The sequence below is a fragment of the Ailuropoda melanoleuca genome, chromosome 8 (assembly GCF_002007445.2).
Source record: "Ailuropoda melanoleuca isolate Jingjing chromosome 8, ASM200744v2, whole genome shotgun sequence".
Classification (NCBI taxonomy): domain Eukaryota; kingdom Metazoa; phylum Chordata; class Mammalia; order Carnivora; family Ursidae; genus Ailuropoda; species Ailuropoda melanoleuca.
The window spans coordinates 30,788,835-30,816,560 of NC_048225.1; the positions used below are offsets into that span (position 1 = coordinate 30,788,835).

The window sequence follows — 27,726 nt, forward strand, 5'->3', positions numbered from 1 at the left end:
ATGGCTTATTCCCTATCCAAATAACTTGCTCTAGGGATGCATATAGAATAGCATATCGACAAATTTTGCTATTTCACTATGCAGTAACACAATATCTTTCAAAAAATTTTTTGCATATTTATTCTATAATGGATCACTCAACTGAAGTATTTTTTTTCATATCTTCTACCAGTTTGTCAATTGGGATAGTTAGCCAAAGGGAAAATGAAACACAGTAGACAAAATCTTTAACAAACTTTTCATTCTAAGTTTTGTATTTGTGTTTGAAACAGATCTGCAAGAGACTACTTACTTAGCAAATGGATGGCACACATTCAGGGTCATCAGATATAAAATCAAATTCCAACATATTAAAAAAGGTAAAGAATACATTTGACAGAAATTACCTTTGCTTACAAGAAATTCATTACATACAATCTGCATATTTTATTGGACTAAGAACTGTCCTCTTCATTTACACAACCAAAGAGAAACCTGATGGATAAGTAATATTCCCCCCAACCTCCTGCACCATGTGTAGTCCCAAGTTTTTAAAGCTCATCTCTGTGTCTTGGGTCTCCACTTACACTACACTCTATTCACCGCTATTTTCAAGCTAAAGCAAAGCAAAGCAAGGTAAGTCTGCAGTTTTCACCAAGAGGTTGAGGGAATCATCAATGCCAAAAGCAATGTTACCGATGATGAAGATGGGGAGAGTGTGTGGAGGGTCGACTGAGCACTAGTGACTTTCCCACCTGTGAAAATAGAGAAGCATTAAATGGAGCAAATTATTTTGATTTTGCTGAAGATAGGTTTTTGGTATGTAAGACAAAGGAGTGCAACATCGGTTTGTTTCTGTTGAGAGTGTGCTTATTAAAACAAGGTGTTGTATGGGGCTCCCAAAAATTATATGGAAGGCAGAATTCTATATGAAAACTGTGTTAAAAGGCTATGTCACATCTAAAAAATACATCTACTCAGGAGATTTAGTGTAATTTTCACTAATGAGGCACTGATGGAAAACATCCCAAATTTCAGGTATGAATGATAAGCTGATTTCTATAGCGTATAGTTAAGGAAAGGGAGCAAGAATAATTAGCAAATTTTGTGGAAATAAGAATTCATAATTCCATTACTTCAGTCAATGTTTGAATTTGATAATAATAAAATTATTTAAATTATTTAATTTACTTATGAATTCTCCATTTATTTGATTGTTTTGGTTGAACAGGCTTAAATTCTAGATTCTCATACCAAACTTGCCAAAGGAAGAAGAGCCATCTTTCATTACTCTTACCTATACCCAGGAGAAATTCTTCTTTTGGGGAACAAAATATTGTATGCAGTTAATGTTTTAAGGTGGCTGTTTGACTAAACATACTGATCTGAACAGATTAGTTTGAAGTATTTTTAATAGCTCCACATAACAAGCTCCACACAAACTAATTAATACCCTCAGGCTTAACTTTGGTTACTGGTTCCTCAAGTCAGAATTCTGAAGTAGCATCATCATGATCGATATTTAATGAATGCTTACTATATGCAATGCACTGTATTGAGCCCTTTATACATATTATCTTATTCAATCCTCACAACATTTCTATGAAGTAAGTATGGTTTTTATCTCCCTGTTGCAGATGAGGGAACTGGAACTTAGATAATAGAACATGCTTCAAGTCATCAAGATGGGATTAGTAAAAACCAGATGCTCTTATGATTGGCCTTAATTAAAACCTTAATGATAGATAAATCAAAAAATAAAGGTACCACCCAATTTTTGGGATCATCCTTCTGTCAAGTTATCTTCTCTGGCAAGAGCTGAGTGTTAATGGAATCTGATTGTGATTTTTGTTATGGAAATAGTGTCCAAATTTTTTTCTCCAGATGTTTATTTAAGAGCGGGGAGGGGGGGATTTGTTTGGTAAACACACACACACACACACACACACAGAGCAGTGGCAAATCTTTCCGTTAAAAATTTTTATATCTACGGCACTAATAGAAGTTTAATCAACATATTGGAGAATGTAACATGAATTTCACCTTGTATAAAATGAATTATTGTGAAGTGCATGGCCGCATGTGAACTATAAGAAAGGCATGATGACAAAGCCTCACTGGAGTGGTATATGTATTCTTAATAAATAAAAACTGTGAGGGGCGCCTGGGTGGCACAGCGGTTGAGCGTCTGCCTTCGGCTCAGGGCGTGATCCCGGCGTTATGGGATTGAGCCCCATGTCAGGCTCCTCTGCTATGAGCCTGCTTCTTCCTCTCCCACTCCCCCTGCTTGTGTTCCCTCTCTCACTGGCTGTCTCTATCTCTGTCAAATAAATAAATAAAATCTTTAAAAAAATAAATAAAAACTGTGAAAACATCTTTTCTATTTATTTGAGAGTGGCTGAGTCCTTGTTAAATCAACTAACATGACACTTTTACAAAAACATCTCACTTTCAGAATGCTAAGTAGAGGCTATATCACAACTTTCACAAAAAATCCACAAAGCAAAAACATTATTTTGGTATAGCAAATCAAAACAAAACATAAACAACAGCAACAACACTGGACTAAGTTCTAGTCTCAGCTGCAAACCAACTAGCTATTTCACTTGAGCAAGTCCTTGAACTTCTTAGGGCTTTTGTTTTTTGGAAAATGGTGAGAATAAAACCAATTATTGCTCATTTTCTATAGGTCTGAGATAGACAATATTATGAATTTCAATAAAACTCAGAAAATGGGTTGCACTAGCCATTTTTTTTTTAACTAAAACAAAAGTTGACAATTTGTTTTTCATGGAATAGAAGTGCAGTACAATGGGAGAATCAATGTCTTTATAAGTACTTTCAAACTTGGGGCTGATATTGTCCAGATGATATTTTACAATATGGTTGTCTTAGAGTTGGGGAATCAGAGAAATAATAGAATACTTAGAAGTTTGCTGAAAGGGTAAAATAAGATAATATGTGAAAAATACCTAATGTAATGCCAAGAATATGATCAGGAGTCAATAAATGCTCATTGTATTGTTGTTTTTAGAAATTTGAGTCTTATGATACAAGAAGAAATCTGTCATCTTTTTCACTTTTCAGAAATAATCTTTAGTCTTTCAAGGCACTCTTGAAAATTTAACACCCTCATCTGAACAGTCCAGTTGTAGTTATCAATGTAGAGACATTATTACCTCTTTTGCTCTTGAAGCTATACTTTTATAAATGAATCATAAAGTGTATTAAGTTTTAATAAGGCCACAATGTATTTAATTCTTAGATCTTTTCACCTGAATTTTTGAAAAATGTCAGATTTCCTATATCTTATATTTTTTTATTTTTAACTTTTTATTTTGAAATAATTTTAGATGCATCAAAAAGTTGTAAAAATAGAGCAAAGAATTCATCCAGTTTCCTTAAATGTTTGTTTCCTCATTGTTGTGTTATTATTCTCTCTATAAATACATACATTTTTCCTGAGCCATTTGAAAGTAAGTTGCAGACATGATATACATTTACCCCTAAATACTTTAATGTATAGTTTCTAAAAGTAAGACATTTTCTTATATAGCCACTCCACAATTTTTTTAAGAAAAGTAAATTATTGATATATATATATGTTATCTAATCTACAGACATTATTCAAATTTTATCAACTGTCCCAATAATATCCATTATTTCATCTTGTATTTTTATGTAAGAATTTACTCATCAAATATTATGTAAATAGCTTTTCCTCAAAGTTTCATTCTAATTATTTTCTTCCTTATATTTTCCTTCAATCCCACTTTTTGTGGCATCAAAAAAGATCATATGCAATGCCCCTGGTCTCAATCCAAATTGATAAATATGTTGAATGCAACAAAGCCACATGCAGAGTCCTATATGATATCACTGGATACTTCCCTTTAGGCTGACAATTCTGCTGAGAATGATTACTCAATAAATAATGCTCATAATTGCCCATTAATTAAAAGACATTAAACATTTTTTATTCAAGGATTTAGGGAAGATTGCCTAATATTTTCTTAATGAGAGACGTGCATACTTTATTAAATCTTTTTTTTTTTTGACTACCTCAGTGGAATGGTTACTCATTTCTAAATTTATAAAATTTCTCTTCCTTTAACTTCCTTGCTGGTGTAATAATGGTGGTAGTGGTGAAGATATGTGGCCTTGGAGACAAGCATGCTTGGGTCCAAATCCTGGTTCTTCCACTTAGTGTGATCTTAGGCAAGTTACGTAAATTTTCTCTGTAAAATATTAATAATGCCATTACCCCATATAATTATTACTAAGACTAAATAAGATGATGTATGACTGATGACCAGGGGGCGCCTGGGTGGCTTAGTCGTTAAGCGTCTGCCTTTGGCTCAGGGTGTGGTCCCGGCATTCTGGGATTGAGCCCTGCATCAGGCTCCTTCCCTGGGAGCCTGCTTCTTCCTCTCCCACTCCCCATGCTTGTGTTCCCTGTCTCACTGGCTGTCTCTCTCTGTCAAATAAATAAATAAAATCTTAAAAAAAAAAAAGACTGATGACCAGTCCTAACACATAATAAGGGCTCAGTAAAAGCTAGAAATTATTAATACTGCTAATAAAAACAATGAGGCACAAATAAGTTCCAGTGATCTAATGTATAGCATCGTGATTATAGTTAATAATACTGTAGTACACACTTGAAAGTTGCTAAGGGAGTAAATTTTAAATGTTCTCACTACAAAAAGAAATGGCAGTTATGTGATGTGATGAAGGTGTTAGCTAATGCTATGGTCGTAATAATTTTGCAGTTATAAGTGTATCAAATCAACAAGTTGTATACCTTAAACCTACAAAATGTTACATGTCAGTTATATCTCAATAAACCTGGAAAAGAACAAAAAATGATACTTAATAGAATTTACAATTTATTTTGAAATCAATAAATATGATCCAACTTTAATTTTAAAAAGCATTTCTTTTAAGCTTTTCTGAACCTCATTCTCCATTATCTAGTGATACAAGTAATCAAGGTAATAGAGAAATAGGTATGTTAAATAGTGCACTGGCAGTTTAAAAGCAATATTGCAAAGCCCAAATGGCCAGCAAGGCACTGCTTGAGACCAGGATAGGCAAGGGAATTTCAAAAATAAGCACATTCTAATGAAACATTCTAATGAAAAATCCTTTCTAGATTTGTAGAAATTCTGCAATTATGGACATAACGCCATTGTTCTTATTAATTGGAGGATGGCATGGAAATCAGAGTGAGAAATGAGACCCTTCCAAAGTTTACATCCATGGAATCCATAATATTAATTTTGGTGAGGTTTACACTATTTAACATTGTTGGTGGTCATCACATTAAGCCTATTATGTCGAAACTTACCTGAATAGGATGGTACTCTGATTTGGGAACTGGCCATCCCATCCCCTCCGTCGCTGTATGCTCGAACTTCAATAATATAGACTCCGGCATCCGGCAGTGGTACTACTGCTTGAGGTTTCTGTGTTTCAATAACTTGACTGTTGCTGTGGCTCTCTTGCCTATAAAAAACCTGGAAATAATAACAGAGATTTAAGCATATCATATTCAAATGAGGATTCCAAATCTTTATTGATTGACTACCATATGTCACATTTTGAGCTAAGGAAGCCTATGGCTTTGACATATGTAAGTAACTGCAATGTATGTGCTATATGCAGCAGTGGAAGTGTACATAAGATGCTATGGAAATATGGAAGAGAGAGTTTAATTCTGTCTGTGGGTTAGGAAAGGCTTTTCAGAGGAGGTGACGCATGAGCTAAGTATCTGAAGATGAGTAGAGTTCGCCAGTTGGAGAAAGGGATGAGAATTCTAGGAAAAGGTAAGAGAAAATGAAAAAATACACCTAAGCAATAAGAAACCATAACATTAGGGTACGGAATAGACAGAAGACATACGGGGATGGTGATACATGAGACTAGAGCAGTAGGTAGTGAGGAGGCATATCTCTACAGTCTTTTATTGGTTATTGAAATGAATAGTATCCCAAGGGAATACTCACAGCTGTCATCTTCAAATTCAAAGGACTAAAGAGATAGTTTGTTAACTATATCAACAATAAATATTTAACAATGTAGGAAATCACTGAAAAGTTAAAATTTTAGTGTTTCTATTTATTTCTGTGAACTGGCATTTGGATACTTTGGATAGTAAAGTTTTTTTGACACCTGTCCGTAGAACTAGAATAGAACATGTATTCATGGGAAATGGTTTCAGAATTACAAATTAGGACATAGAGTTATCCTGGAGTGCCAGGGTGGCTCAGTTGGTTAAGCATCTGTCTTCGGCTCAGGTCACGATTCTAGGGTCCTGGGATTGAGTCCCATATCAGGCTCCTTGCTCAGCGGGGAACCTGCTTCTCCCTCAGCCTGCCACTCCCCTTGCTTGTGCTCTCTCTCTCTTTTGCTCACTCTCTCTCTCAAATAAATAAATAAAAAGCATTTTAAGAAGGACATAGAATTTTCCTATGTTTACATATCAGAAAGCAACGATCATAGGACTTTTGCAATTTATACAAGATCATGTGGCTTGTTAGGGAAGAAATTGCCTTAGAAGGTTAGAATTCTGAAGATAAGTTAAGACCTGCTTCAAAGCTATATTATATTGTTTCTACTTACAGATCTGGATTCAAAACAATCTCCTACAAACAAAATAAAACAAAATACAATCTCCATATTTCTGTCTGGGCAAATCTGGTCGCATTATAAGACCTGGTACGGGGTAAACTTAAGAGGAAGCTACTTCTGTTGCCATCATTGTTCATTGTCAATAGTCAGTATTTCAATGGCATCATAAAAGATGCTTTAGGAAGCTAGATAAAAATTTATATTTTTTTCTTATAAAAATGTGTTTTGACCTTTCACTAACCTATATAGAGGGGGAAAAAAAAACTTTAGTAGAGAAATCTTGTCATATATTGAAGTCTGCCTGTACTTGATCCTCCCTTTTGCATTCTGATAATAAATGGTCCCTCCATTTCACTTTCTTTATCTTTCACAGATTTAAATTTACTTCAGGGTCTCAGGAGAGAAATAACTTCTCTCTAAAGTATTTAGCATGTGCAATAATTATATGTATTGAAATACTTATAGGGAAGGAAGCCATAGCCTCAATGTAGTTGCAAAGTGATGAGTATAATCAAATATTTATTGGGCATATCATGTAGGCCAGGCACAGTGCTATATATTGGAGATTCATAACAGAACAAGACCACATGGTTCCTGCCCTCATGGCATTTACAATATAATAGTGGGGACAGATACCAATGCAGTGAAGTGTGATATATACTGCCATAGGAAATGTATTCAGTGATATAGCAATGCACAGAGTGGTACTTGGTCAAGATTTGGGGAATCAGAAACATTTCTCAGAACATGCCCACAGCAGGTCCTTTCAGCTTAAAAAATGACAATTGTATCAAAATTTATGATTCTTATGTTGACTGTAGCAGTATCATGAGTGAGACTTCTGATCATCCACATGAGGTAATTAGAAAGAAATTCACGGCAATGGGGAAGTACATAAATTGGTGAGGATTGGCAGGGGGTGACTATTTTAGAGGACATTGTTATTATGGTTCAATAAATTATAATTCTTATGACAAAGAAAAATGTAGCTAGTAATGCATATCTAATGTTGCTGTAAAATTCGGAGTTGAAGAAAAATTTGTGGATCAGTTGAGATTTAGAAACAAAAGGTTAAAGCATGAAAAAAACCAGTCAATGGTAGCAAAAGGAGTTTGAGATTAAATGTGGCTTTTACCAGTACATCCAGGGAGATGTGATGTTATGAGTCAGTAAGTGAAAAGATACATTAAATTAATGGTTACTCTTAGGTGTTTGAGAGAATCTTGGCTCATTTTAAAACCCTGATTTCATAAAGATGAATGAAAATGAGAAAACTGAGAAGCTTAAGTAGTTATCAAGACATGTCAGAAATAGTTATTGACAATAAGGAGTCCATGGAGTACTTTGAAAATCTGGACATCTACAGAATGGCGTTTGTGATGACAGCTATCTTTAGGTATACAGGAAATTGTATTTTCAAGACTATCCTCAAATCCTACTTAACAAGCTCAGAAGAGTGAGTTATCCAAAAAAGTGATTCTAAACAAATAATTAATGTGGTACTGTTATTCTGAAAGACATGATCTGGAGATGGCTAGTCGATATGTATGATGGTAAGACAATAATGGTGTGAGTAGGCTCAAAGATATAACAATAAATTTTTGCTTTTCTTTACCCATGAGTGCCCCTGAGAAGGATGGATCCTATTAAAGGGAAGGCCTATTCAGCAGCTGAGCATCCTGGGAATAGTCAACGGGTACATCTGCTCTTCATAATAGGAGGTGAGGAATCTGAAGCCCCAGTGGTGATGGGAGGGTGAGAAATTAGCAAGATGATAGAAGCAAGATGAAAAGAAATTGGGGAAGCATAAGTACCAGAGACTGGAGGACGGCCAAAAGCACTTTTAAGAACAGGACTTCCTATGGGCAATCTCCAGGTATTTGCCTGTATGGTGTGCTTTTCACTCTACATGCTCCTGCCAACATTTCTCTCAAGTCTGCTTTCTACAGGTATATATTTGATATTATATAAGCCATTTTTGTTTTATTTTTAAAAGTATTTTATTATAAAAAAATTTCAAGCATAATCACATGCAAAAGAATAGTATAACTTATTATATATGAGTCTTTTTAATTTGTGGGTACCACAAGAACAAGGCTGAATCCCATATATGGAGTAAATATAAGAGGAAGGAACAGCTGCAAGATACAGGAAATCAAGGAAATTAGAATGGTCAATGACATTAAGCTCCCTTGAGAAGCTGGATAAATATAGAGGTGGTCTTCAGAATTCTGTAGGGTGTGGAATAAAATATCAATCCAAGTGTACATGTATCTCAGGAGTCTGGAAGGTCCTGATATCTAAGTTGAATAAATACACAAAAACTACATTGATGGAACACTTAATAACCAGTAAACTTTGAACCTGATTTTCCCCCTACTCTCTCTGGGTACGTAAACAGGCAGAAAGTAGAGGTGAGGGGGGAAGATCTATGGAGAAAGGGTATACCTAGGAAAGGAAACTTTCTAGTTGTAGCCCAGAAAACAAAACCTTTATTATTATTATTATTTATTGTTATTATTATTTTAGTATGTAGCCTGAGGTCCTTGTCCTGAATTCCTTCTGACTCTTCGTTTTTTTTTTTTTTTTTCTGAATGGATAAAAGTTTCTCTTAGTGGGGAAGGAGATATTTGCACAAGTGAAAGTATAGCTCCCAGGTGTATAATATTTATTTTCCCTTTCACTTGGGCTTAAATCTACATGAGAACAATAAGGTGGATAGAAGATGGTTGTTTTATTTTATAATCTTGGTAAGCTTCTTTCATAATATAAAGAAAAAATTTCTCCATTCTCAAGATTATTAGGGAGAATTATGGCTGAATATGCTTTAGTCCACAGCTTTGTTATTGGCCTTGGTATTTCCTTAGGAATGCCCATACAGATGTGCCAAAATTAAAGACTCGAAATACAGACTCCTTACTAGAGGAGTTATAAAAATAACATTTTCTTCATTGAAAAGCATTTATTTGAGAAATATAAGAAATATAGAAAAATGTATTAAAGAAATATAAGAAAAGTATATTAAATTAGAAAAAAATAATTTGAAGTTTTTGCTCCATTTTCCCAATTACTTACAAATAATATATTAATAATACATTTCTGAATTGGGAAATATAAGAAAAGAAGAGAAAGAAATAATAAGGGACCTGAAGAAGTTATAAATTACACTAAGTAATCCAAATATGATTTAACTTTTCAAATGGGGAGTTATTTTATTTGCATGAGAATAATTTGTGGCCATATCTTCAAGAGACAATCTTTTCCCAACATTTCTTGTGGTTCTTCAAGCTTCTATTTCTCTTACTTTTTAATGAAAGCTGTGATGTCTTGAAATTATTGCTATTAAATCTGGACTTGTTAAACAAAACCCTAAGAAGTTTAGGATCTCTTGCATGATCTCAAAAAGCAGTAAGAAATTTCACAACGAGGTAATACTTAACATTTATCTGAATAGATTTAATTTTAATATGTCTCCTCTGATACAACAACATATGGTTTGATTCCATCCATCTTTCTTCCACTATATTCTTGGTTATTTTTGGGGTCCCTGATAAGATTTATGTTGAGGAGACCTCCTTTATCTTCTGACACCTTGCATAAAATTTCTCATCATATCTTTCTTTGTTAACATTTTGTCCTTATATATGTTGACACTTCAATCTATGAAATTAAGTAAGTAAGTAAGATCGATGCTTCTTAGAAAATGGATTGGTTGAATGTCAAATTCCACTCTTTTATTTTATTATTTTATTATTTTATTATGGGTTTTTGTGGTTTATTTTCAAATCATGAGTTCAATCCTGTATTTAGTATCCTAACTATAAGAAAAGAGTTGGGTTTATTATTTATGGACCAAGTCTGGAGGAAAATCTAATTTTCTCCATGTTTATCACTTTTCAACCCTTTTCACAATCGGGAAAACTTCTAGATGAAGACTTCTCTGAATTCATCTACTCTGGACTTAATACAGACTTAATACAAAAGGTGGAATACACAGAGCATTGAGAGAGCTCTGCGCCATTGAGGACGTCTCCATGGTATTCACAGCAGAACCCGGTTAAGGTCTGTTTATAAACTCTTCAGATGGGGCAGTTGGGGATGGAGTTCTCCCAGTCTGGCAGCATCTAAGAGAAGCTTCCTAGGTATTCCCTTTCTGGTGTGGAAGCTCTCTGAGAAGGACTTTCTCTGTCTCATTCACTGTGGGACCCTCAGAGCCTAGAACACTCATTGGCACTTATCTTTCTATGCTTTTGGACAAGGATCCTGTCTTAGCCAACTTCTTCAGACTGATGCCCAGCACACATCCCAGGTCTTTCCTGATTCTCTCACCAGTGTGGTCTGAAACTGGAAGAGAACCTCTCCTGGCTCTGCCTTTGTAGTGACAGGCTGGAGTGATTCTGCCTGAAAAACGATTCACCCATCCCCTGGGAAACAACTGCCACAGGCCTTTAGAATTAGGCCGTCTGTCTTATTAAGACAGGGCTTGCAACCCAGTCATCCTTAGTTAGGTGGGCGCTCCTTTTCTCACTGCCCAGGTGAAGATGCAGCCCTGCACAGACCACTGTGCCTGACCGGCCTGGCCGGTGCTGAGTCCTCCGAGCCACGGCTTACCCTGATAGAGCTGGAGCTTAGCAAAGATGGATCAGTATTTAACCCTAACAACCACATGAGAGGACAGGGAGACTCTACCCAAACAGGACTGCCTGAATATCAGAGTGGCAGGCCCTCCCCCAGAAGGCAGGCTGAAAAATCAAGAAGTCGACATCCCTAAGGTCCCTATAAAACAAGTGTACACTGCTTGGGTCCTGGTCAATAATTTGGGCTCTGGGCAACCCCGTAACCTCTCCTCATCAGAATGACAAGGAGGAGAAATCCCCCTCAGCAAAGAAAAGATAATGAGTCTGTGGCCTCTGCCACAGAACTGATGGATATGGATATAACCAAGTTATCAGAAATGGAGTTCAGAGTAATAATGGTCATGATGATATGTAGATTTGAAAAGAATATTAATGAAAATATTAACGAGAATATAGAATCTCTAAGGGTGGAAATGAGAGTGAATCTGGCATAAATTGAAAATGCTATGACTCAAATGCAGTCCAAACTAGATGCTCTGATGGCCAGGGTAAATGAGGCAGAAGAACGAATTAGTGAATTGGAGGATGGGATGGTAGAAGAGAAAGTTGAAACAGAAACTCGGCTCAAAAAAAATCCAATCTCAAGAATGTAGGTTATGGATTACTGACTCGATGAAAAGTTCCAATGTCAGAATCATCGGCATCCTCAAAGGGGTGGAGAAAAACAGAGGTCTAGAAGAGATATTTGAACAAATTGTAGTTGAAAACTTCCTTAATCTAGCAAAGGAAACAAGCATTTCTGTCCAAGAGGCAGAGAGAACCTTCCAAGTTCAACCATGACAAACCTACGCCACATGATGTCATAATGCAATTTCCAAATATTAGATTCAAGGATACAGTATTGAAAGCAGCCAGGGTAAAGAAATTTCTCACGTACAGAGGCAAAAATATCAGAATTACGTCAGACCTGTCTACACGGATCTGGAATGAGAGGTAGGGTTGGCGGGATATTTTTAAAGCTCTATCCGAGAGAAACATGCAGCCAAGGATCCTTTATCCAGCAAGGCTGTCATTCAGAATTGATGGAGAGTTAAGGACCTTCCAGGATCACCAGATACCGACCAAATTCGTAACCATGAAACCAGCCCTACAGGAGATTATTAAGGGGGGTTCTATAAAAGTAAAATGGACCCAAGAGTGATACAGAATAGAAATTTTTACAATCTATAGAAACAAAGACTTTACAGGCAACATGGCATCATTAAAATCATATCTCTCAATAATCACTCTCAATGTGAATGGCCTAACTGCTCCCATAAAATGCCACAGGGTTGCAGATTGGATAAAAAATATGACCCATCCATCTGCTGTCTACAAGAGATTCATCTTTAACCTAAGGATACATCTAGACTGAAAGTGAAGGGATGGAAAACCATTTTTCATGCCAATGGACCTCAAAAGAAACCTGGGGTAGCAATTCTCATAACAGACAGATTAGATTTTTAAACTAAAGACTGTAGTTAGAGATATAGAAGGACACAATATTATTCTTAAAGGATGTATCCAACAAGTGGATATGACAATTATAAATATCTATTCCCTGAAAACAGGGGAGCAAGATACACAAGCCAACTCTTAACCAGAATGAAGAGACAGATAGATAAAAGTACGTTAATAGTAGGGGACCTCAACACTCCACTATCAGCAATCGACAGATCACCTAAGCAGAAAATCAACAAAGAAACAAGAGCTTTGAATGATATACTAGACCGGATTGGACCTCATAGATATACAGAACACTACACCCCAGAATAAAAGAATGGAGACTATGGACTCTGGGAAACAAACTGAGGGCTTCAGAGGGGTGGGGTGGTGGGGGAATGGGATAGGCTGATGATGGGTATTAAGGAGGGCATGTATTGCATGGTGCACTGGGTATTAAACACAAGTAATGAATCATGGAACTTTACATCAAAAACTAGGGATGTACTGTATGGTGAATAACAAAATATAATAAAAATTATTATTATAAAAACAACAAATTAAAGAGCTGGACAAAATGCAGGGAGGGAAGTGAAATACACAGTCCTTGCATTTTAAACCTCAGGCATTGACTTCAAGTTTCCTAGCCTGAAACGTACATACCATGCACATTTCTAGTGATCTCTTTTGCTTATAATAAAGTAAAGTAGCTTGGCAAAGACAAAGAATAAAAATAAATTTACTTCTCTTTTTGATATTACAATTAATTTTGGAAGCTTTCTTTTATCCTTTTAAGCAGGAAATCCTCTACCTCAAATTGCCTCATGGATAGAGAAATAGTGTGCTGACTTGCATCTACATTTGTTAAGCTTTTGTGGCTGCTGTGTGCTATTGTGCTTAAGACGTGGTCCACTATTACACTGGTATTCTTGGTCCAGTGGCTAGGTCACTCTTGGTCTGGCAGTAATTTGGGGAGATGTAGTAGAAATCAAAAAGGTTTTTTTTCCTCTGAGTTTCATGCTCAGCCTTGGTCACTCCATACTTGGGTGAATCTCCATCCAAACGGTATAGCTCTTTAGCTGTCGTGCACATTCTTGCCTAGGCTGAAGGAGTTTTCCTCAAAGTCATGCTCAGAAAAGAGGGTTATAAGCTTGTGTTTTCTGGGTTACATCCTTGTACTTTAAATTTGTAGCTATTGTTTCTAATCACATTCCTGGCCCCTTGTGCCTGTGTTAGGAGGAGCTTTAATCCTTAGCCACCTGCTCTGAGAAAACCAGACCTTCCCAGGAGAATCCAGGCTCCATGTTAAGCTGTGGTTATTAGCCTAAAGTCCTTTTTCCCTCATGGGGCACTTTGTGACATTTCTGCCAATAGGTATCTCATTGGGGATTATCCTGTCTGTCAGAAGTTCTAATAAGAGTTAGTTGCAATAGAACAGGCTTTGAGGCCTCACTCCATTTGTTATCAGCAGACTCCTTTCTTAGGAATGAGCTTTTTCTTCTCAAGGATATTAGCAAGTATAACAATTTAAAGGAAATAAAAGAAAAAAATCATCTATCAATGTGTACCTATTTGTCTATAAATTATACAACTAAGATGGAACATGCTAGTGATTCTTCCCCCTGCAAGAAGGTATTTCAAGGTAACTTCTGCTGTCTTCATTTAGACAGAACTGGCAGGCAACTTCCAAAAATCAGTTCCTTTTGTTAAAATTTCACTTAACCAGGTATTCTCCTCCCAAAACAAATAGAATAAATAGTATTTTATTTTTAAGTCAGCACCTTCTATATGCTAACAGCTATTTGTTATTTTACATAAACTATCTTATTTAATCCATGAAATAATCCTGTATGATAGGTATTATTTTGTTATTTTTGCCATTTTGGAGTTAAGAAAATGAGACTAAGAGAAATTAAGGAACTTGATCAGAGTTACACAACTAGGATTTTAATGAAAGTCTGACTTAGAAGCCAGTGTTCTTTTCCCACTACACCTAACAAATGGGAATACCATGCTGGAAAAACACACATCTGATAATATATACTTATGAGTAATTGCATAATATACATCTAGCTGGGTTAAATTAATTAATTTATTCATCCATTCTAGAAACATTGGGGTTATAGTAATGAGAAAGAATTTCTGCCTTCAATCACATATAGTCTGGTTGGGGAAACAGCCACATATAAAGAGGAAGAACAGTGACAGAGATAGATGGGGTAATGGTGAGCAAAAGAATGATTACCTTGCCTGGGAACCCTATGCCCAACCTCACATATACTTCAGGTCTTATTACCTGAGAGGTGCCTTACACTGACTGGTTCTGTCAGGCGCCCATATTTTTTCATGTAGCTCTTCCTTGTTTTCTACTTTGCCTCTCCAGTTTGGGAGTTTGGTTGTCATAGTTCTAATGATATTAGATTGGTTCTTGGAAGGTATATGACCATTTCAGGCCATACTGTTACCTCTAATTATTGAAGGTATATTTGCCTTAGAGGAAAAGCTGTAAGGACATGGTTATTTGGGTAAGGGTATAGAGGGAAGAGGGCAAACGGGAGGGTATAAAAAATGGCTCACCTACCCTTCCCCAAAAGATCAAATTCAGTATCTCTGAGGATTAAAACAGATTTCAGTGTGTATGTTTGAGTAATAAGAGTGTCTGCCATCCATACTAATTATAGTCTGTAAGAAATAATATAATTTGTGACTTAAAATATGATTAATGGGAATTGCTTCCCTTACAATAAATTTCATTTATAACTTCTTAAGTATTTAGCTTCAGAATTTTAGCAATTTATATATAAAATACCGTATTACTATTTCTGATAATTGAAAAGCCACATAAATGATGATTTTCAGTCTAAACATTATCAAAATGTTTAAAATTTCTGATATAAATAATATTCAATGTATGGTTCTGTATGGAGTTTAAGACAATAATAGAATCTGATGAAAAAAAAATTTGAAATTCAACCAAATCAATACATAGAAAACATATATTTTAAAATTAGAGACAAAGTTGTTTTTCAAAAACAAATCAGTGTTTTCATATTTCCATCTCTCTTGCTGGCACATTTAAGGATGACTGTATGTGAAATGCTGTGTCTATTTTGGAGCTTGCTGTCTCTCCATGGACTCTTTCTTAACCCAGTGTGCTGGCCCTAGCATTCCTTCTTTTTTTTTTTTTTTTTTTTTTTTTGCCAAGTCTTTCCACCCAAATTAAATCATCCAGTCTTTGTCATTTGCCAGAAAAGTTTGTCTTCTGAGAGAAAATGCTAGGACTCTGCTTAAGTTATGCTGGTCCTGACACTGCTTCATGGAGCCATCATCATCCTGCATTCAAATTGTTGCTGCTTTCTCTACTCATTCCCTTTCTATGCCTTGCACAGTTAAACCTGATTTTGACTGCCTTGGCTTACCTATTGTAGGGAGACTTTCTTCTAAGTTATAGGTAGAAAATGATTGGGAAAAATAGATATGCGAATGGCCTTTTATGCCTTATAATCATACATCCTCATACTAATTTTTAAGATGAGTGTCTATAAAGAGAGTGAAGAAACATACTGACCTTGTAGCCCATGACTTCAGATTCATTGGCTAATGGTCTGACTGGTTCCCAGCCCAGAGAAAGCTGAGAGCCTTGCTGTTCCCACCTGAGATTGCTGGGTGCTTGACTAGGGGCTGCAAAATAAAAAGTGAAAGTGAAATAAATCAAGCAAAGAAAGACAATTATCATATGGTTTCACTCATTTATGGAACATAAGAAATGGCAGGAATATCGGTAGGAGAAGGAAGGGAAGAATGAAGGGGGGATAAACAGAAGGGAGAATGAACCATGAGAGACTATGGACTCTGGGAAACAAACTGCGGGTTTCAGAGGGGAGGGGGGTGGGGACTGGGATAGGCCGGTGATGGGTATTAAGGAGGGCACATATTGCATGGTGCACTGGGTGTTATATGCAAATAATGAATCATGGAACAGTACATCAAAAACCAAGGATATACTGATGGTGACTAACATAACATAATAAAAAATTATTATTATAAAAAAAGTGAACTGACAAGGAGTCTTAAATACATTTCTTCACTTAAATCTTTGTATTTCAATCTTTTCTTGTGTTTAGTATTTGGCTGGGACCATAGGCTTCTTTCCAGCTGGAGTCAGATAAGGAGGATTTTTGCTCCAGAGTGTCTTTTTAATAGCTACTCTACTGAGCTTTTGAACCAGAATCCTTTTATCTTCTGTCTGTGTCAAAATCACTTGGCCGTGTTTCACAGGAAGATAACCTTTGTCTACTGTGAATGCAAAATTTTCTGAGCTAGTTTCAGAATTCAGATCTAAGTATTCAAGCAAGACTATGAAACAAAACTCCCCTTCAACTCTCCTTATTTGTACCTTACAGGGGCTTTCAGAAATGTTAAAAGATGTTTCCCTTTTGTCTGAAACAAACAAAAAGCCCAGGTCACTTACGGAATTTCTTGGTGGTTGCACTCACTTCACTGCTAGGTGGCCCATATCCAGCTCCATTATAAGCCCTCACTGTGAAGTGATATAAAGTATTTCCTTCTAATCCTGTCAGAATGACAGAGGACTCATTCCCTCTAGTTTTGACTGTTTCTGCTGCATCTTCTTGTTCCATGTCTTTCCGATAACCAACCTGTCAACAAAGTATTAAATGACAGATTAATTTTGAAGTTTCTTCTATGCTCGTGATTGGTTTTCCTAAAGCCCCAAGAAATCACTCTTGTATCATCCAATTAACAGGTACTGCTAACGAGGCAAAATCAGTCTTAGACACTGCCTGATTTATATCTGTGTGCGTCTTAGCAGTACTCAGCAGAGCAATGAAAGGTGCTGCCTTCTAGTCTGGTAGCATGAGCTGCTTGGAAAGAGCCCCAAACACATCCTGACATTAAGGAAGAATCATTCAAAGAAATTGAAGAAGTGCTCTTCTCTCGTAGGTTATCAGAAACTTTTACTTTTCAAAGCCATAGGGCTTTGAATGAATTTTTTGAGAAAGAGACATGAACAATATTTCCTTCTGGGCCTCACATAAAGGTGAGTCATATAAGCTGTATGGGTTTAATAGAGAAGAGGTGGTAGAGAACATTCACAATACTTGGGAGTGGTTTAAATGTAGACATATCATATTGCTAGGATATGGGAGGGAGGCAGAAATAACTTTTCTGTCAAAACACAATTTATGCATTGAGATGATCTTTCCTGATTATGAGCTCATGGTGACTGCTCTCATACCGAACTTGAACCCTTTGTGAGTTTAAGTAACTCTCTTTATATACCTAAAGCTTAACATTATCTCAGACATCAGAATGTAACCATATTTAAATGGATAAAAGAGTAATTTTTATTCCTCTATTTACCTACTCTAGTAAAAGTAATGGAACAGCATTACTCCCACCCCCACCATTAACTGCTGTGGTGAAAGAAGTGGATCACTGCCCCCATTTCATCCTCCTTCAAGTTCTTTGTCTACTGTAGAGGCTAGGAAGCCAAACACCACATATTCCAGAGGCTTTCAGCTAAGGTTGCTACTATACACTGTGGGCAGTGAGGGTTTTTTTTTTTTTTATTGTTGTTGTTGTTTTTGTTATTTGAAATACTATGGGTAATGCCTTAAGACTGCCATTTCTAGCTATAGCCATAGGAAGTCAGTATGGGCTCTTGTCTCTCAGGAAAAAAAAAACATTTGAGTCACCACATCAAATTAAAAGGTCTATATCAGCCCAGGTGCTGGCTGAAGGCAAAAGAAAGAAAAAATAGGTAGAGGAGGAAGGAAATTATAAATTTGTAACTGCAACTTTATGAAATGAAAGCTATAATAGCTATACTTTCTTCCAGGTCCTGTTTCATGTATATATATTAATGACTTGGGCCCCTTCCTTTCTTCTGATATTTTATATAGTGTTGTAGGTAGGTAAATTTCTAATGTAGTTCATTGGAGGAAGAATAAACTTTCACCCTGAGATGGACAGATTTACTGATGGAACTTTCCTTGGCTTTCCTGCTTAGGGAAATATCAGTACATTTTCATTTGTAAAAGTGATATTTTACATATCAGTATGGAACACAATTGTTGCTTATTGCTGCTGTTGAGTGAGAAAATGATGTGTATGTATGTTGAGTAACCAAAGGGATATGGTACATTAGTGTTCAACATCCATTTCACTCTCATTCCAGTTATCTCCCTGTACTGAAGGAGATGGAGAGCTAAAAATCTTATTTCTAAGACTCTTGCAATTAGGACTCAATGTCTTTTAGCTTCAGCCAGTCTGATGAATATTCCTGAGATTTAAAAGTAAAAGTGAGATGGAGATTGAACTTCTTCTGCATTTCTGCTGGTAAGGACATTAATGGAGTCATTATTTTTCCTTCCCTCCCGGCTCTGCGGCGGCTTTAATAAGTGATTCATTGTCTGACCATTAGCTTTATGAGAATCAAGAATCAGGGTACAGGGCATCCATTTTGTTGGTGCAAATCATAGTTCACATGGTGGAATTCTGGAACTGGCAACAATAGTGGAGGTCTCCAGATCACAGCAGCTTCCTGAATGTGGCACCATCCTGATTGTAGTGGCTTTTTTCACCGCGGCAATGGAGTATGCTTCTGGGCCTGGTGGCTTAGAAGACATCTTCCTTTATGTTGGTCCTATACTTTGGCTTTAAGAGTCATTCTTGATCTTTCAAGTCACCCTGAAGTCTATTGATTTAAGTCCATGATTTTATAAAACATTTAATAACTATAATACTTCTTACTTAAACTATTTAGAGTAATTTAGTTCTTTGCAACCAAACCCTATCTGATACATGTACACAGATCTCATATATCTTTGTATATATCTATCTCTTTATTTTCTTTAAAGCCTAAAAAGATAGTCACATTCTTATTTTTCATCGCTGTCTCTTCACAGATTTGAACTGGTATACAGCTGAGTGACTGAACTTCCAAAATCCATTTGATTAAGCTGGAATCCTCTAAAATCCTAACTTTTATATGATGATGGACTCATTATTCCCAATTCTGAGAACTAGCTTATCTTGCTTCATCTTTGAGAATATTTTAAGTGAATAAATCTGTTATTTTCAAACTACAAAATTGGCTGAGCTGAATCCATTAGATGAACAAATCCATCTTTCCTTTCCAGTGAAATATCTGATTCCCACTTCTCTGTTTTAATGTTCTTTAATTGGTTATATTATTTCAAATTAATTAAATGCATGTATTTGAGGGAAACAAGTATGTTTAAATTCAATAAATTTTGGTACAGACTTCACTATAAATTTTGATTTCTAAATATTGAGTGTTTAATGTTCTGATTAATCACCATAAAATTAAACATCCTAGTGAAAGATAAAATGTTTCTTAAGTAACTGATTATGAAAACAACAACAACAAATTCCAACTGAAACTTACACAGTGTATTCTAAAGTATGCCTTAGGTAAAAAATGTTCTTGATGGAAAAAAAAAACAACTTTAACTGAGGGTACTCATTTAAAATAAAGCATATCAGAGGTGGGTGAGTGGGGGTGACAGGTGAAATATGTGAAGGAAATTAAGAGTATACTTATTATGATGAGCACTGGGTAATGACATATAGAATTGTCGAATCACTATATTGTACGCCTAAAATTAATGTAACAATGTATGCTAACTATACTGGAATTAAAATAAAAAGGTTTAATTTAAAAAAGCAATAAAATAATAAAACCTGCAGAGAAATCTAAAAAAAAAAAGATAGATATTCTTTTTCTGGCATGTTTTTAAAAAAAAGTACAGGAGTTACTTTCACAGTGAAATGATAATTATTTGCCCCCCACCTTTTTTTTTTTTTTGATGGGAGGAAGGGTAAAACAAAAACAAAACTATTTTATCAACTTCAGATAATAGTTTTCTGTCTGTGTATCTCTTATATTTTCATGACATATATTTAATACAATGATGTACCTATAATTTCATGTCCTGCTTTATTCTCTAACATTAGAGTTACACATAAATATTTTCTCATTTTTCAAAGTAATATTCTATCATATGTCTGTGTACCAAATATTATTTAACCGGTGTCCTATTTGTGGAACATTTGAGTAGCTTCCAACTGCTGCTTTTTTAATTAAAATGTTGCCATGAATATCTTCATCTGTATTGTTTTCTACATATTGAATTAATTCCCCAGGATAGAATCCCACACAGGAGATTACAGGGTCTAAAGTTATGAAAATTGTTATGCTTTTTGATACAAAAAAATGTCACACTGGTTTTTAAATAGTTTGTACAAATTTTCATTTCAAAAAAAAAGTTTATGAATCTAAGATATACCATACTATTGAAAGCTCTAGGTAGATCATGGGTTTGGAGCCAGAAGGCCTATATTTGAAACTTACTTTTTTTTAACTATAAGCTATATATAATGGAACAAGTTACTTAACCACTGAATTTCTATATCTTTGTTTATAAAACAGACAAAATACTACTTTACCTCAATTTGATGAATCATTTTTAAATAGCTCCCCTATTGTCACTAAACTACTTGAACTATTTTTTCTTGATGCTTTTTTATTTTTTTATTATGTTAGTCACCATAGAGTACATTATTAGTTTTTGATGTAGTGTTCCATGATTCATTGTTTGCACATAACATCTGGTGCTCCATGCAATATGTGCCCTCCTTAATACCCATCACCAGGCTAACCCATTCCCCCACCCACCTCCCGTCTGAAACCCTCAGTTTGTTTCCTGGAGTCCATAGTCTCTCATGGTTTGTCTCCCCCTCTTATTTTCCCCCCTTCATTATTCTCTTCCTTCTCCTAATGTACTCCCTGCTATTCCTTCTGTTCCACCTATAAGTGAAACCAAATGAAAATTGTCTTTCTCTGTTTGAATTATTTCTCTTAGCATAATCCCCTCCTGTTCCACCCATGTAGATGCAAATGGTGGGTATTCATCCTTTCTGATAGCTAAGTAATATTCCATTCTGTATATGGACCACATCTTCTTTATCCATTCATCTGTTGAAGGGCATCCCAGCTCCTTCCACAGTTTGGCTATTGTGGACATTGCTGCTATGAGCACTGGGGTGCATGTGCCCCTTCTTTTCACTACATCTATGTCTTTGGGGTAAATATTCAGTAGTGCAATTGCTGGGTCATCAGGTAGCTCTATTTTTAATTTTTTGGAGAAACTCCATACTGTTTCCCAGCATGGGTGTACCAGTATGCATTCCCACCAACAGTGTAAGAGGGCCCCCCTTTCTCTGCATCTTCACCAACATTTATTATTTCCTTTCTTGTTAATTTTTGCCATTCTAACTGATATGAGGTAGTATCTCATTGTGGATTTGATTTGTCTTTCCCACCAACAGTGTAAGAGGGCCCCCCTTTCTCTGCATCTTCACCAACATGTATTATTTCCTGTCTTGTTAATTTTTGCCATTCTAACTGATATGAGGTAGTATCTCATTGTGGATTTGATTTGTGTTTCCCTGATAGCTAGTGATGTTGAGCATTTTTTCATGTGTCTATTAGCCATTTGAATGTCTTTTTTTGGAGAAATGTCTGTTCATGGGGCGCCTGGGTGGCACAGCGGTTGAGCGTCTGCCTTTGGCTCAGGGCGTGATCCCGGCGTTCTGGGATCGAGCCCCATCAGGCTCCTCTGCTGTGAGCCTGCTTCTTCCTCTCCCACTCCCCCTGCTGTGTTCCCTCTCTCGCTGGCTGTCTCTGTCTCTGTCAAATAAATAAATAAAATCTTTAAAAAAAAAAAAAGAAATGTCTGTTCATATCTTCTGCCCATTTTTTGACTGGGTTATTAGTTTTTTGAGTGTTGAGTTTGAGAAGTTCTTTATAGATCTTGGGTATCAGCCCTTTATCTGTAATGTCATTTTCAAATATCTTCTCCCATTCCATGGATTGCCTCTTTGTTTTGTTGACTCCCTTGCTGTGCAGAAGCTTTTTATCTTGATGAAGTCCCAAAACTTCATTTTTGCTTTTGTTTCCCTTGCTTTTGAAAACGTGTCTTGAAAGAAGTTACTATTGTCAATGTCGAAGAGGTTACTGCCTATGTTCTCCTCTAGGATTTTAATGGATTCCTGTCTCACATTGAGGTCTTTCATCCATTTTGAGTTTATCCTTGTGTATGATGTAAAGGAATGGTCCAGTTTCATTATTCTATACGTAGCTGTCCAATTTCCCAGCACCATTTTTTGAAGAGACTGTCTTTTTTCATTGGATATTGTTTCCTGCTTTGTCAAAGATTAGTTGATCATAGAGTTAAAGGTCCATTTCTGGAGCCTCTGGTGTGTTCCATTGGTCTCTGTGCCTGTTTTTGTCTAGTACAATGCTGTCTTGGTGACAACAGCTTTGTAGTATACCTTGAAGTCAGGTAGTATGATGCACCAGCTTCATACTTTTTCAACATTTTTTCGTTTTTCAACATTCAACAACAAAAGTTTTTCTTTTTCAACATTTCCTTGATGATTCAGGGTCTTTTCTGGTTCCACACCAATTTTATGATTCTTTGTTCCAGCTCTTTCAAAAAGGCCAATGGTATTTTAATAGGGATTGCATTGAAAGTGTAAATTGCTCTGGGCAGAATAGACATTTTAACGATGTTTATTCTTCCAAACCATGAGCATGGAATATTTTTCCAACTTTTTGTGTCTTCCTCAATTTCTTTCATAAGTGTTCTGTAGTTTCTACAGTATAGATCCTTCACCTCTTTAGTTATGTTTATTCCTAAGTATCTTATGGCTTTTGGTGCTATTGTAAATGGAATTGATTCCTTAACTTCTCTTTCTACAGTCACATTGTTAGTGTATAGAAAAGCAACTGATTTCTGTGCATTGATTTTGTATCCTGCCACATTACTGAATTGCTGTATGAGTTCTAGCAATTTGGGGATGGAATTTTTTGGGTTTTCCACATAAAATATCATGCCATCTGAGAAGAGGGAGAGTTTGACTTCTTCTTTGCCAATTTGGATGCCTTTTATTTCTTATTGTTGTCTAATGGCTGAGGCTAGGACTTCTAGCACTATGTTGAACAACAGTGGTGAGAGTGGGTATCCCTGTTAGGTTCCTAATCTTAAGGGAAAACCTCTCAGCTTTTCCCCATTGAGAATGATATTGGCTTTGTGCTTTTCATACATGGTTTTTATGATATTGAGGAATGTTTCCTCTATCTCTATACTCTGAAGAGTTTTAATCAGGAATGGATGTTGTATTTTGTCAAATGTTTTTTCTGCATCAATTGAGAGGATCATATGGTTCTTGTCTTTTATTGATGTTTTCTACCACGTTGATTGATTTGTGAATGTTGAACCATCCTTGCATCCCAGGCATAAAACTCACTTGGTCATGGTGAATAATCCTTTTAGTGTACTGTTGGATCCTATTAGCTAGGATCTTGTTGAGTATTTTAGCATCCATATTCATCAGGGATATTGGTCTGTAATTCTCCTTTTTGATGGGGTCGTTGCCTGGTTTTGAGATTAGGGTAATGCTAGCCTCACAGGATGAGTTTGGAAGTTTTCCTTCTGTTTCTATTTTTTGGAACAGCTTCAGGAAAATAGGTATTATTTCTCCTTTAAATGTTTGGCAGAATTCCCCTGGGAGCCATCTGGCCCTGGATTTTTGTTTTTCAGGAGGTTTTTGATATTGCTTCAATTTCATTACTGGTAATTGGTCTATTCAGATTGTCTATTTCTTCCTGTTTCAGTCTTGGTAGTTTGTAAGTTTCCAGGAAGGCATCCATTTTTCCAGGTTGCTTAATTGGCATATAGTTGCTGGTAATAATTTCTAATAGTTGTTTCTATTTCCTTGGTGTTAGTCATGATCTCTCCCCTTTCATTCATGATTTTATTAATTTGGGTCCTTCTCTCTCTCTCTCTTTGGATAAGTCTGGCCAGTGGTTTATCAATTTTATTAATTCTTTCAAAGAACAAGTTTCTAGCTTTGTTGATCTGTTCTACTGTTTTTCTGGTTTCTATTTCATTGATCTCTTTTCTAATCTTTATTATTTCTCTTCTCCTGCTTGGTTTAGGCTTTATTTGCTGTTCTTTCTCCAGCTCCTTTAGGTGTTGGGTTAGCATGTGCATTTGGGATTTTTCTAATTTTCTGAGAGAGGCTTGGATGGCAATGTATTTCCCCCTTAGGACCACCTTTGTAGTGTCCCATAGGTTTTTGGCTGATGTGTTTTCATTCTTTTTGGTTTCCATGAATTGCTTAAGCTCTTCTTTAATTTCCTGGTTGACCCATTCATTTGTTAGCAGGATGTTCTTTGACTTCCCAGTGTTTGAATGCCTTCCAAATTTTTTCTTGTGATTGAGTTCTAGTTTCAAGGCATTATGGTCTGATATCATGTAGGGAATAACCTCAAGCTTTTGCTTTGGCTGAGACCCAATTTGTGACCCAGTATGTGGACTATTTTGGAGAAAGTTCCATGTACATTCGAGAAGAATGAGTATTCTGTTGTTTTAGGATGGAATGTTCTGTATATATCTACCAAGTCCATCTGGTCCAATGTGTCATTCAAAGCTCTAGTTTCTTTGTTGATCTTCTGTTTAGATGATCTGTCCAGTGCTGAGAGTGGAGTGTTACAATCTCCTACTATTGGGTAGCCTGGGTAGCACAGTCATTAAGCGTCTGCCTTTGGCTCAGGGCGTGATCCCGGCATTCCGGGATCGAGTCCCACATCAGACTCCTCCGCTGGGAGCCTGCTTCTTCCTCTCCCACTCCCCTGCTGTGTTCCCTCTCTCGCTGGCTGTCTCTCTGTCACATAAATAAATAAAATATTTTAAAAAACTCCTACTATTAATGTATTATTGTCGATCTGATTCTTTATTTTGGTTAACAGTTGGCTTATGTAGTTGGCTGCTCCCATGTTGGGGGCATAGATATTTATAGTTGTTAGATTTTCTTGTTGGATAGATCCCTTAAGAATGATATAGTGTCCCTCTGGATCTGTTATTACAGTCTTTGGTTTAATTTCTAATTTGTCTGATATAAGAATTGCTAGCCCAGCTTTCTTTTGAGGTCCATTGGCATGAAAAATGGTGCTCCATCCCCTCACTTTCAGTCTGGAGGTGACTTTAGGTTCAAAATGAATCTCTTATAGATAACATATGGATGGGTCCTGTCTTTGTATCCAATCTGAAACCCTGTGCCATTTCATAGGAGCATTTAGACCATTCACATTGAGGGTTACTACTGAAAGATATGTGTTTATTGCTATCCTATTGTCTGTATAGTCCCTGTTTTGATGGATTGTCTCTGTAAATTTCTGGTCTATTTTATTCTTGGGGTGCTTCTTCTTTTATAGAATCCCCCTTATTTCTTGCAGGACTGGCTTGGTGGTCACATATTCTTTCAGTTTCTGCTGGTCCTGGAAGCTCTTTATCTTTCCATCTGTTCTGAATGACAGCCTTGCCGGATAAAGCATTCTTGGCTGCATGTTATTCTCATTTAGTACCCTGACTATGTCTTGCTAGCCCTTTCTGGCTTGCCAGGTCTCTTGGACAGGTCTGACATATCCTGATGTTCCTCCCTCTACATAAGGAATCTCTTCCCCCTAACTACCCTTAGGATGGATTTCTTGGTTCTAAGATTTGTGAGTTTTACTGTTACATTCTGAGGTGTTGGTCTGTTCTCATTGATCTTGGGAGGGGTCCTCTGTGCCTCTAGGACACGATTGCTTGTTTCATTCCCCAGATTAGGGAAGTCTCAGCTACAATTCGCTCAAATGTATCTTCTAGTCCTCTCTTTCTCTCCAGCCTCTCAGGGATCCCAATGATTCTGACATTGGAACATTTCACACTGTCATTGATTTCTCTAAGTCTGTTTTCATGGATTTTAATCTGTTTATTCCAGGCCTCTTCCTGTTCCTTCCTTTCTATTAGTTTATCTTCTAGATCACTAATACACTTTTCTGTCTCATTTACCCTAGCTGTTAGAGTACCTAGTGTAGACTGCATCTCATTCATAACATTTTTACATTCAGCCTGATTAGCTCTCATTCTGCCCTTAGGGATTCTATGTTTCCTTTAATGGTTTTCTCAAGTCTAGCTATCATCTTCATAATTGTTATGCTGAAGTCTATTTCTGAGATCTTGGTTATATCCATATCCATTTGGTCTACAGGAGAGGCCATTGTCTCTGGTTCTTTTCTTTGTTGGGAGTTCCTCCTCCTAGTCATTCTGTTGAGGGGTGGTTGAGGGAATGACAGAGTCAGAAATATCAACCACAATCCAGGCAATGTGTACCCTGGGAAAGTTTGGAGCAATCAGAAGCCACCACCAAAAAAACCCAGCCAAAATAAACCCCAAGAATAAGATTTATAAAGTTAAAAAAATGGGGGGGGGTGAGGGAAGGCAGGGCTATAATCTCTCAATGTGGGTGAGGTAGGATATTTCAGTTCTTCCAGGGTGTATTTTGTTCTCTATTTTAGAGAACACTACTTCCCAGAGTTACAGGGAAATTAAAACTGGTATAAATACAAAGGTAGCATTGGATAGGGAAAAAAGGACTACATTGAAGCTTATATCTATATATATATAAAATGAAAAAGAAGGAAAAAAGTATAGGTGTGAAAAAGTACAAGTTAAAAAGTCACTATGGAATATGTTGTATTAAACATCTAGTTGAAATGATAAGTATGTAAAAAAAAAAGAGATAAGAAACATGAGAATGAAATAAAAAAAAAGTTGTATCTAAGAAATACACAGGTCATGAGGCAACACTAGGAGCTCAATATCTTATTTTTCCCTGGTGTTGAGGTTTTACAGTTTTTTAGGGACCCTGGGGTTGTCTTCATGTTCTTCCAGCTTGTCTTCTGGGGGAGGGGCCTGCCACATTGCTTTTCAGGCAACCCTCCTTGGGCAGATTTGCCCTGCCCCCTATCAAGTGGCTGGGCTCGGTGAAAACTGGTTTTTTAGGCTTCTGTTCTCCAGTGGCTTTTCGCACCTTTTTGGTAGAATGAGGGAAAATGACCACTCACAGACCTCCGCCCCTGAGGAGAGAAGCCACAGTCTGCTCTTCTCTGAACCCTCCA

General features: G+C 36.5%; 1 protein-coding gene across 1 annotated transcript in view; it reads right to left on the reverse strand.

Moving 5' to 3' along the window:
- Positions 1-267: 267 nt before the first annotated feature.
- CNTN5 (contactin 5) overlaps positions 268-27,726 on the reverse strand; it is a 1,363,322-nt gene continuing 1,335,863 nt past the window's right edge. The window contains exons 22-25 of the mRNA XM_034666129.1: positions 17,143-17,329; positions 16,240-16,352; positions 5,330-5,498; positions 268-734 (exon numbers count right to left, since the gene is read on the reverse strand). Of these exons, the coding sequence (XP_034522020.1) occupies positions 631-734; positions 5,330-5,498; positions 16,240-16,352; positions 17,143-17,329 (573 nt within the window). The 3' untranslated portion in view covers positions 268-630. The remainder of the gene's footprint in view (positions 735-5,329; positions 5,499-16,239; positions 16,353-17,142; positions 17,330-27,726) is intronic.